The sequence below is a fragment of the Cervus elaphus genome, chromosome 1 (genome assembly GCF_910594005.1).
Source record: "Cervus elaphus chromosome 1, mCerEla1.1, whole genome shotgun sequence".
Taxonomy (NCBI): Eukaryota; Metazoa; Chordata; class Mammalia; order Artiodactyla; family Cervidae; genus Cervus; species Cervus elaphus.
Window position 1 is genome coordinate 77,684,164 of NC_057815.1, and position 12,285 is coordinate 77,696,448.

Consider the following 12,285-nt stretch of genomic DNA (forward strand, 5'->3'; position numbering starts at 1 on the left):
GCATCTTTGGATTTCGATATCCTCAGTGAGCCCTGGAACCAATCCCTTGTGGATACCATGGTATGACTAGACTGACTGTGATCTCTGGCAAGTTATTTCACCTCTTTAATCCGGTTTCCTCCTCTGCAAAATAGAAGATGATAACCACCTACAGAGAATTAGAGAGAGGATTAAGTAACTTTCAAGTACTTAATAAATACTTGAAATACTAATAAAGTGCTTTCCTGGCCCCCAGCCTATTTGCATAAGGAAGCGGTGAAAAAATTACTAGGAGCCAAGAGGCCTAGAGTTCTAGAGTTTATCTCTGTTCCTCACCAGCTATAGGACCCTGCATAAGTCACCTAAAGTCTCTGAGACTGTTCCTTTACCTACAAAAAGAAAAGGGCTGTTATAAATCAGAGATCCACAAACTACAGCCTGCAGGCCAAATGCCGCCTACTTCCCTAAATAAAGTTTTCTTGGAACACTGCCACACCCATTTGTTGTTGAATTGTCTATGGCTGCTTTCCCACAATAGCAGAGCTCAACAGCTGTCACAAAGGCCATCTACCTATCAAAGCCTAAAATATTTACTAGCTGGTCATTTAAAGAAAAAGTCCGCTAATCCTTGGTCAAAATGATCTCTGAGAAGTCCCTGGACTCAAAAAATGTTAAGTCAACATTTAAGGTTAATATGAACTTCAAAGACATATGATATATACCATTAGACAGATTGCAACCGGGAACTTCCAGATGTACAAGTTGGATTTAGAAAAGGCAGAGGAACCAGAGATCAAATTGCCAACATCTTTTGATCATTGAAAAAGCAAAGAGAAATACAGAAAAACATCTTACTTCTACTTCATTGACTACGCTAAAGCCTCTGACTGCATGGATCACAACAAACTGTGGAAAATTCTTCAAGAGATGGGAATACCAGACCACCTTACCTGCCTCCTGCAAAACCTGTGTGCAAGTCAAGAAGCAACAGTTAGAACTGGACATGGAAGAACAGACTGGCTCCAAATTGGGAAAGGAGTATGTCAAGGCTGTATATTGTCACCCTGCTTATTTAACTTATATGCAGAGTACATCATGTGGAATGCAGGCTGGATGAAGCACAAGCTGGAATCAAGATTGCTGGGAGAAATATCAATAAACTCGGATATGCAGATGACACTACCCTTATAGCAGAAAGCAAAGAGGAACTGAAGAGCCTCTTGATGAAGGTGAAAGAGGAGAGTGAGAAAGCTGGTTTAAAACTCAACATTCAAAAAACAAAAGACCACGGCATCTGGTTATCACTTCATGGCAAACAGACAGGGAAACAATGGAACCAGTGACAGACTTTATTTTCTAGGGCTTCAAAATCACTGTGGATGGTGACTACAGCCATGAAATGAAAAGACACTTGCTCCTTGGAAGAAAAGCTATGACAAACCTAGACAGCATATTAAAAAGTAGAGCTATAACTTTGCCTACAAAGGTCCATCTAGTCAAAGCTATGGTTTTTCCAGTGGCCATGTATGGATGTGAGAGCTGGACAATAAAAATGGCTGAGTGGGGAAGAAATGATGCTTCCAACTGTGGCGCTGGAGAAGACTCTTGAGAGCCCCTTGGGCTGCAAGGAGATCCAACCAGTCAATCCTAAAAGGAATCAACCCTGAATATTCATTGGAAGGTCTGATGCTGAAGCTGAAACTCCCAATACTTTGGCCACCTGATGCGAAGAGCTGACTCACTGGAAAAGACCCTGATGCTGGGAAAGATTGAAGGCAGGAGGAGAAGGGGACGACAGAGGATGAGATGGTTGGATGGCATTATCGACTCAATGGACATGAGTCTGAGCAAACTCTGGGAGATGGTGAAGGACAGGGAAGCCTGGCATGCTGTAGTCATGGGGTCACAACGAGTCAGACATGACTGAGTGACTGAACAACAACATGCCAGGATACTATAATTTCAAGATACTTAATAAAAATTTTCCCAAGCCCAATGCCTATCTGCTTTCCAAGTTTCCTATCTGTAATCTCCCTACCTTTGAAATTGAGTCAGGGACTATGGCCCCTGAGATGAATAGCTAAGTTCCTGACCCAGTCCTAAAACTCAAAGGTCTACATGAATAGAACCCCCAATTTTCTAGATTTCAGAGCATTTGTCCTATTCCAACTCATAGCAAAGACCCCAGAGAACTGGCACCTGGGAGTGAAACAGGGGCTGCTAAGGAATTCTCTGACAACCTCACCTACAACTACTAAGAACACAACTGTGAGCAGGGAGCCTGGGAATACCAACTGAGTGCCCCCCTAAAAAACTATAAAAGAGAAAAGGAAGAGGCTGCTATGTACCCTTAGTTTCTTCCTTTCCTGGTAGCTCCGTGCCTCAAATGAGAACAACAAATATATTCTCATAGTCCAAATACCCTAGTATTAGACTAACTCTCTAAGAGTCCTAAGACAATCTAAACAGAATAGGTCCTCTCTTCCTTCAACAGCTGTGAAGACCGCAGCTCTGGAATCAGTCCTGTATTCAAATCCTGGCTCAGTCTTTGCTTTGTGATGGCAAACAACTTACTTAAGATTTTTTTGCCTCAGGTAACTCACCTATAAAATGAGAATAGTAATTGCCTACCTCATAGGATTTTGGCAATTTAAATGGAATAATACACAGTACTTAGCTTAGCGCCTAGCTTTGTGTTTGACAAATACTAGCTACTGCATGCTTGCTTCATGCTAAATCACTTCAGTCAAATAGGACTCTTTGAGACCCTATGGACTGTAGCCTGCCATGCTCCTCTGTCCATGGGATTCTCTAGGCAAGAACACTGGAGTGGGTTGCTATTTCCTCCTCCAGGGGATCTTCTCAACCCAGGGATCAAACCTGAGTCTCTTACATTTCCTGCATTAGCAGGAAAGTTCTTTACCACTAGTGCCACCCAGGAAGTCCACTAACCTTTACATATTTTACATACCACCACCAAATTACCTATTTTCAGAATTATTTTCCTCTTGAAATTTTTCAACCCCACATACGAAGTAGATGATATTTTTCTTTTCTTTCAAGAAAAGAAACTAATGGAGAGGGTGTGGAGAAAAGGGAACCCTCTTACACTGTTGGTGGGAATGCAAACTAGTACAGCCGCTATGGAAAACAGTGTGGAGATTTCTTAAAAAACTGGAAATAGAACTGCCATATGACCCAGCAATCCCACTTCTGGGCATACACACTGAGGAAACCAGATCTGAAAGAGACACGTGCACCCCAATGTTCATCACAGCACTGTTTATAATAGCCAGGACATGGAAGCAACCTAGATGCCCATCAGCAGATGAATGGATAAGGAAGCTGTGGTACATATACACCATGGAATATTACTCAGCCGTTAAAAAGAATTCATTTGAACCAGTTCTAATGAGATGGATGAAACTGGAGCCCATTATACAGAGTGAAGTAAGCCAGAAAGATAAAGAACATTACAGTATACTAACACATATATATGGAATTTAGAAAGATGGTAACGACAACCCTATATGCAAAACAGAAAAAGAGACACAGAAGTACAGAACAGACTTTTGAACTCTGTGGGAGAAGGTGAGGGTGGGAAAGAACAGCATGTATACTATCTATGGTGAAACAGATCACCAGCCCAGGTGGGATGCATGAGACAAGTGCTCGGGCCTGGTGCACTGGGAAGACCCAGAGGAATCGGGTGGAGAGGGAGGGGGGAGGGGGGATCGGGATGGGGAATACGTGTAAATCTATGGCTGATTCATATCAATGTATGACAAAACCCACTGAAAAAATAAATAAATAAATAAATAAAGTCTGAATGTCATCTACTAACAAAAAAAAAAAAAAGAAACTAATAAAAATATTAATCCTTCAAAGCTCTACTCTCTCTACCAAATTATTCTTTCTTCTATTTCCTTGCAATTCAGTTTTAAGTAACTGGTCATGCGATCATGATTGTAAGAAATTCATATTTGCATGGAAAAGTACAGCAGAAATATGAAATGTAAAAGGAATGCTTTTTCAAAAGAGACCTCACTTCAAAAGGAATACGTTTGAGAAGAACTAATTCCATTTTCACCTTAGCAAAACCAAAACACATATAAAATTCCTTTTAGTGGAAAAACCTGAAAGAAATTGGAAGCTAAAGCAGATAAGTAGCACCTCCAATCCATTTATGTATTTCTTGGGCATAAATTTAAAAATCAAAGTAATGGGAAATAGCTTGTTAATATTTCTCGCCAAAATTGGACAATAATACTATGGTAGACACAGAACAGATTCTGGGGTCAAATAAACCTCACTTCAAGTCTTAGTTTCATTATTCTGTAAACGTCAAAGTAGGGATGAAGGTTTTCCCCATTCTATTATGCTGCTCTTCAGATGCTTCAAAACCCAGTCTGTCAATATTTGGTCTTTCCTAATATCAGGCTGTCAAATAAACACTTGTACTGAAAACTGGGAAGAGGGCTGATAGAGCAGGCAATTCTTCAATTAAAAAAGAAAGTCTTTTCAAAGAAATTACAACAGGTATCCTCAAGCAATTTTAGCATTACTAGTTTCTTTATGTAAAACAAATGTAAAGATCAAATGAGTTCAGCCTTCCCTTCTAATAAAGAATCATGTGGGTGCTGAGGTAGGCAAAAATAGGGCAAGCACTAGAACCAGAGTCCTCTTAGCCAATCAGGCTTCTGATTTCCTTGACCAAATGTGAATGATGAATTACTGATAATGTTGGATTAGCACAGATCAGCATAGGAGATAGAAACCCAAAGTTATTTAACCTATTTATACTAGAGTAACTAAAATGAAGAAGGGAGACCCTGCATTCCCAATACCTTTCAGAGATAAAACCATCCGAGGACATCTGGGTTCCAGGTATTTCTTGAGATCATCCCAGGCCTTTTTAATAGCAGCGTAATGGTCAATATATCTTCCTACATCAGAGTAAGTATCAATGAAGAGGGATTTCCAACACTGGTTCTTCTGTGTTTTCTCTTCCCTAAATAGATTTAAAAAATAAAATTAAAAATCTTTTACAATGAAATTAGCATATATTTTAGACACTTGTCAACATACTTTATTGGGAATCTGTGGCTACTTGTCTTCCTTTTCATTTATTTTAGCTACAAATGAAGACTAGATAATAAACAGTGACACATACATCAAAAAATTTAACAAGTTATTCCTGGAATAGTGGGATTATGAGTCACTTATTTTTTTACTTTCTATTTATTATTTTTGTTAAGTTTTCTAATCCTTAATAAGATACAATATGAATAACATATGGGATATGAATTTCTTTTTTTTGGGGGGGGGATATGAATTTCAACTTACTCCTAAAAACATACCAGTTGTAAAATTTTAAAATATATATTTGGTTTTTCTATTTTAGAGAACATTTAGAAACAAATGATAGGCTATATTAATCTAATTTATCTACACTGGATTAACCAGAGAATCAATATAGCACAGCCAAGGAATCAAAATTCAACATTTCTGTTTGGTACAATTCCACAGACATTTACTGTCTATTTAGCCACTGAGGACACTGAAAATAATGCACATTTTTTGCCTTCAAAGAATGTAGTCTAATTAGGGAGAAAAAGTGAAATATAAATTTAAGAGTCAGAAGTGGGAGAGGATAAGGCAGCCAGAAAAAGCTTTAGGGTAACATACTAGCAGCTTGGACCTTATCCTGCAGTGAATAGAGAGCCACTGAAGAGCTGTAACGGGGCAGTGAAAGGAGTGGACCTGCGGCTGTGGTTTGGGAGGGGTGTATACTAGAGGTTCAGAGACCGGCTGGAAAGGTTCTGCAGCAGTCCTGGTAAGGGATGACGAACGGAACTAAAGCTGCGGTGGCTAAATGGAATGAGAAGAAAGATTCAAGAAACATACAGGGGCTAAAGTCAGAAAGGCTTGGTCACTAAATGAAGGGAGAGAAGGAGAGAAGCAGCGTCGGATGACTCCTCTCTCTGGCTTGGATGCCAGGATGGATGGTACTGCTGTGACGGCAGGAATGCAGGGGGATCAGGTTTAGGGATGGGGAGAAGAACAATTCAGGGTGTTGTATGTACATATGTGTGTGTTTTTTGGGGTGAGGGGAGTGGTAGGAAGGAAGTAACCTTTTATTCATCTAAGTAATACACATATTATTAAAACCAAAAAGTACCAAAGAACTTATAATGAAAAGCGAGGCAGTCTCCTAAGTCAACTCCTCAAAGGAAATTTTAGTTACTTCTGGAAGGTATCTCTATAATTCTAAATGCTTATTCCTCTAGCTGTTTTTTTAACTTTTTAAATTTTTGGCTGCGCTGCGTCTTTGCTGCTGCGTCTGAGCTTTCTATAGTTGAGGTGAGCGGGGGCTACTCTCTAGCTGTGGTGTGAGGGCTTCCCATTCCAGTGCCTTCTCTTGTTGCAGAGCACAGGCTCTCGAGCACATGGGCTTCAGCAGTTGTGGCGAGTGGCCTCAGGAGTTGCAGCACGCAGGCTCAGTAGTTGTGGCACTTGGGCTTAGCTGCTCCACAGCATGTGGGATCTTCTTGGACCAGGGATTGAACCCATGTCCCCTACGTTGGCTGGCAGATTCTTAACCACTGGATCACCAGGGAAGTCCCTATTCCTCTAGTTCTTGGTTTATCAACTTTATATCTATCTACTGATACCCCAAAGAATCAATAAAAGGTCAGGATGAAGCAATACTTAAAACTCCTTCTTCCTCATTCTTTCTCCTCCCAATGTTTACAGGCTCTGTTATTTTTAGTTCCACTCAATAGCTTAGCTTTGAATAATATTTTTAAACCTCTGTTTCTTGCTTCACCAACTTCAGTTACCACCTGACTCCCCTCAACCTAAGAAAAAGATATTAGCAATCCTACCGTTTTTTTCCACCTTTTCCAACTCCCACCTTCTGTCATCTACACTTCTCTTCTATCAAATTAATTAAAATTTACTGAATTCAGTGACCCCTGTGGGTCATCCAGTGGAAAGGTCCAGCAGACAGTTATGCAAACAAATCTGGGGTTCAATGGCAATGTCTGGGGTGGACACTCAGGTTGGGGAGTTAGAAGTATACAAGTCATCTCTACAAACTGCAGCAGTGCATGCAGGAGACTTCACAGAGGCAGAAGAGCAGTCAGCCAAGGACAGAAGCTTGGAGAACACCTGCTTTTCCTGGCAGGCACAAGAAGAGCCATCAAAGGTGTTAAAGAGACAAGGCTTAGAGAGGAGAATCAGGATAGACTAGCACTAATGAAAGCCAAGAGCCCAATTTCAAGAATACATGTTCCCCAAATACTCACTCGGATATCAGCCAGTATTTTTTGCAATGTCTTCTCCACAGCGGATCATGACTTGAGAGCTGGCTGAGTCTTCGACTGACATAGCAACAGCTAGCAGTAACCAGATTCATGGATAGTATAAAAGAAAACAAGAAAGCAATTTAGAAATGAAGATGAAAATAGTCAATGTTCTGTTTTGTTCCTTTTGCTTTTCTTCCACTATCTACCCTTATAACTGCAAAACAGTATTTTCTAAAACCTGTTTAACGTGTTAGCTAGTATAATTACCTTGTGAGTGGTGAAATCTTAACTATTTGAGTTCACAAACACACTGCAAAATGTCTACAATTTTAATTTTCACACACAAGTCTATGAAACATAAAAACCATTGGAGTTATTTTAAATCAAAGAGTTTCCTATACTCATTATTGGGGCCGTAATCATTTCTACAAATAGAAATGCTACTCAGATGTGAACAGTGTTTTTTCTTTTTAAGATCTGTGAGACATTTGATATTAAATACACATGGCTTCTGTTTGTTCTAATTTTTTTTCTTAACAGGAATATGTAGCCAAAAACACTTTTCCATTAGAGAAATTATTGGAAAACCAACTTATAAAAGATGTTAAGATTCACAACAGTTCTGATTCAGTATCTACAGCTATTCAACTTAGTGTCAAATGCTCAAAGATATGAAATATTAGAAACAATTTTCTTATTACAGAGATTTCTAACACAACAGTGCTTGATTCCTGTAAATCGTTCCCTATGTAATTAATTCAAAAAAGAATGAACTTAAGATTTAAAAAAATGGATTCCTAGCCTTTCAGAAGGGAAATTACAAGTTAGAGAAAGTAGGTAGGTATTAAAAGATTTTACTTGGGCAATAACTAATCAATTAAGGGAATCTTAAATCACAAAGGATTTGTCAAGGCCATGAGTGGGGCATGTTAAAAAACAACTGATGCTAAAAAGAGGAGGCTTTGTTCATTTTTCAGATTTTACACAAACATCATTCTCATCCTTTTCAGCCACTCTCAGGAGACGCCCAAACTAACATTTGCAAAACTAGGAATCCCTCCAATTTTGTAAATTCAAGAGTCCCCTATCTCTTTTTTAGGTCCTTCTCCCTCAATATCCCAAGAGTTAAACAACATAAAAGAATCTCTGGAATGTGCACCAGAGGTGATTTTTGATGGACATCAAGGATGAAAACTACTGTCCTACAGCTTCTGATTCAGTCAGCATGGGGTGAAGTCTGTACCTCAGGCATGATATGTATATTTTTAAAGTGCCACATATAATTCTGATATGCAGTGAGATTCAAACTGTGCAGTTTACACTACACAATGATCCCAACAGACTAATCAATCCAACCCAAATGGGCGGGACACTTGAAAAATCTGGGCTACATACTATAGAAAAGAAGTCACAGAAACTTCTGTGGATAAAATTCAAAGGCATTTGTGTCAACTTGTTTGGGCTAAGGGATGCCCAGATAGCTGGTTAAACACTATTTCCTGATGTGTCTGTAAGATGGTGCCGAAAAAGATAAGCCTTCGAACTGGTGGACTAAGTGAGCCAAACAGCCCTCCCCAGTACAGGTGGGCATCACCCGATCCATTGAGGGCCTGAACAGAACAAAGAGGCAAAGGCAGGTTGGATTTGCTCTCTGCCTGACCACTAATTTGGGACACTGATCTTATCCCGCCTTTGGCACTCCTGGCTCTCAGGCTTTTAGACCCAGACTGGAGTCACTTCTCCAGCTCCCTTCAAACTATACCACCAGCTTTCTTGGGTCTCCACTTTCCACATGGCAGACTATAGGAAAGAGCCTCTACAATTCACGAGCAAATACCTTAAAATAAGCCACACACACACACATATTGGTTCTGCTTCCTTCAAGAACCCTGACTAATACAGTATTCAACTCAGTTTACTTCTACAAACATTTATAGAGGGATCATGTCACTTTTGTTTAAAACTTTGATTACGACCTAAAACATTTATAATAAATTTGAACTCCTCACCTTGTTTTACAAGGTCCTTCATGATCTCACCAGTCTCTGCTCAGCCTCTCTGCCTGTGAGTCACTCCCTACCTCCTGCAACACCAGTCTCCTAGCTTTTCCAACAGGCTCTGCTATCCTCCAACCAGCTCCTGAAAACACCATTCCTTCTGCCAGGACTGTTCTATGCTGTCTATCATATATGGCAGCTCCTTCCAGTCTGAATCAGCTCCTTAACAGAGTCACTGATTCATTTCCTTCAGAGCACACAGCAGTTCTTGTAATTATGCACTTGCTTGCTCTCCATCTTGTCCACTAGACTGTAAGAGCTTATAAGAGGGTCCTTATGTGTCTTGTTCACTATTGTTTCCCCAGCACTTAATAGGCTGGCACACAGAAACACTCAAAAACACAAAAGCAAAAACCTGTTGAATAAATGGCAACTACAGAGACAAACAACACAGTCTTTATATTTGAGAAAATGCACAATCTATCTGGTGTGGTCAATGAACTCTGCAATGGGAGGAAGAAAGGTAGAGATCGGACTCAGGAGAAGGGGTCTTAAAGGAATTCCATCTCGCTAGGATGAGAACAGGGGAGCACGGCATTCCAGGCAAGGTCAAGAGATTAAGCCACAGAACAAAAAAAGCACAAGTGTGGTATGCTGGCTGAGGTCAATTTGCCTAGAGTGGACTATGTCCAATAATAAGGGCCTTAAATGCTCCCTGAAGTTTAGGTTAAAATCTGTAAATAACGAGGGGCATTACAAGATTTTTAGGCTCTGTCTTAGAAAGATCACTCTGGGAGCAATGTAGCCCATTAGATCAAAAGAGTGTGTGTAGTGTTAGATTTCTAAAAGGCTATAGCAACACAATATTTCAGATGAAAGTTTGCAGCTGGAACAGACTTTTCCAAAGAAAAGACAAACTTTATTACAAGCGTGAGTAGAAAAAAAAAAAAAAGTGTGAGTAGAGAAAAATTTGTTTTCTAGAAAAATAAGTGTTACAGGTATTAATATACATAGCAGCCAGAAACTGGAGTTATGTCTCTGTCACCACTTAGCTAGACAAACCACCAGCTGCTACTAACTTCAAGAAAGCTGCAAGTCTACAAGGATCCCTGACAACACAGGGTACAGTCACCAAACTGCTAGAATCCAATGGTTAATCAAACAAAACAAAACAAAACGAATCTCTCCTACCTATCCTTAAGAGGGCGACTTTGCCTCCTCTGCAAATATATATGGTGGCCCAAGAAAGAGGCATGCCACCAGCTGTCAAGGGTGTAAACAGCGCCATTTCTTCCACCATTCCAGGCAGTCCCAAGCGCTGAAGGAACCCGGCATTTAACAACCCCTACCAGCAACCGGTGTTTATTTTTGGAACAGAGGCCGGCAACTTGGGAAACCCAAAGCATACGGGAGGGAAGATGGTCACCTGTATCGCACCACCGGAAGTCAGTACCAAAACAAAATCCAACATGCAACCGTGAGGAGGAAGGCTGAAAACGAAACAATTATCCAGCAGAGAAGTCTCAAAGTGAACCTGCCAGATATAATGTTGCCGCAGAAGTCGCACCCCGGGGTGAGGGGGTCGGCCCGGCTCCTCTCCCGCGTCCCACTGGCCCACTTTGGCGCCCGACTCCGAAGGCCTCCGAAGGCCTCCGGCCCAGGCAGAGAGAGGAGAGTGCTCTGCCGCCGGGACGGAGACTTTTTCAAAGCGGCCAAGGCTGCCGGAATCGGGCAGAGACGCCGGGGGTCCGGAGGTGCGGGCCGCGGGGGTCCGTGGGCCTGCAGCCGGGAGCAGTATCTCCCCGCTTCCAACTGGGCCTCGCTGAGGCCCAGGAGAGAGGGCTCTTGTCGCTCCTCAGGCCTGGGCCCCAGACGCGAGGAAGACCTCAAGGCGGGGCCCCTTCCGCCGCGGTCTCACCCCGGCCCCCCGGGGGACCCTGCAGGATCAGGGTGGCCCTGGCGTCTCCTTCTAGGTGACACCCGAGTCCAGGTTGGGTCGGCGAGCCGGGCCCCCGTCCTTCCTGCCTTACGCCTCCTCCCTTACCCGCGGCCCCCACCCCTGCCATGTGCCTCGTCCCATTACTTGATTAGGTCCCGGTAGTCCAAGAAGGATAAGATGAGGAGCAGGGGGTCGGTGGGCAGCGATTCTAGGGTCAGGGGCGCAGACTCAGTATCCACGGCCGCCATCTTGCCTGGCCCGGTGCAGGCCTGGCCACGCCCCGGCCACGCCCCGGCCACGCCCCCTCCTCCACAGCCCGCGCCGCTCCCCCGCCACCGGCACAGGTTTGTTATGTAATCAACAGGAGAGCAGGATAGCCCCGCCCACAGGGCGGCCCGATAGGCGGTTCCCCGGAAGGCTCCGCCTTCTGCCCTGCAGGCCGAGCGCGCGTACCTCGGGATCCGGCTCACCCGAGGTACTCTTATCTCTGCCGGGTGGCCCCTGTGCTCTCCCTTAGATCCCCGGGCTCCCTCCTCCCATTCCGACCCCTAAACTTGCCCAGTCCGGACCTCTTTGAGAGTTTATTACCAAATTTGATTGGGTCACTCTCGCCCCTCACGAGAAATTTTACATCCGCTATCCTTGAAGCGTGACCTCAAATCTCACAGTAAATTCTCTCTCTGCCTTTGGCCCCCAAATCCATTGTTTCTCTTCGTTTTCCGACCGAGAAATCCCTCGTTTCTCTCTTTAGCCTCCTTGGCCCGGCGTGTCGCTTACACACAGCAGGAGCCTTGTCCACTCTGTAGGCGGCAGGGTTGGGAATCAACTAGAGGCTCTTCTTCCAAACTAAGGAAATGGTCATCGAGGGCATAATTTTAAGCCCCTCCCAAGTAAAAGATGCATAGGGTCTGAATCTATTTGGTGCTCCCAATTTGGTCATCACGGTTGTTTGTAATGCAAGTGTATAATAATTTCTTTTTTTTTTTTTTGTCAAGATTTATTTTCAGAGGGTTAGGTACTTAAGATGTGAAGGGGGGGTTGAGGCCTCAATGGGCTTGGT

The 12,285-nt window shown here is 42.6% G+C and overlaps 1 protein-coding gene across 1 annotated transcript in view; it reads right to left on the reverse strand.

Annotated features, from left to right (window-relative positions):
• Positions 1 to 11,525, reverse strand: part of FBXO3 (F-box protein 3) — a 35,407-nt gene extending 23,882 nt beyond the window's left edge. The window contains exons 1-3 of the mRNA XM_043908947.1: positions 11,370 to 11,525; positions 7,290 to 7,379; positions 4,827 to 4,990 (exon numbers count right to left, since the gene is read on the reverse strand). Coding sequence (XP_043764882.1) covers positions 4,827 to 4,990; positions 7,290 to 7,379; positions 11,370 to 11,473 — 358 coding nt within the window. The 5' untranslated portion in view covers positions 11,474 to 11,525. The remainder of the gene's footprint in view (positions 1 to 4,826; positions 4,991 to 7,289; positions 7,380 to 11,369) is intronic.
• Positions 11,526 to 12,285: the final 760 nt, after the last annotated feature.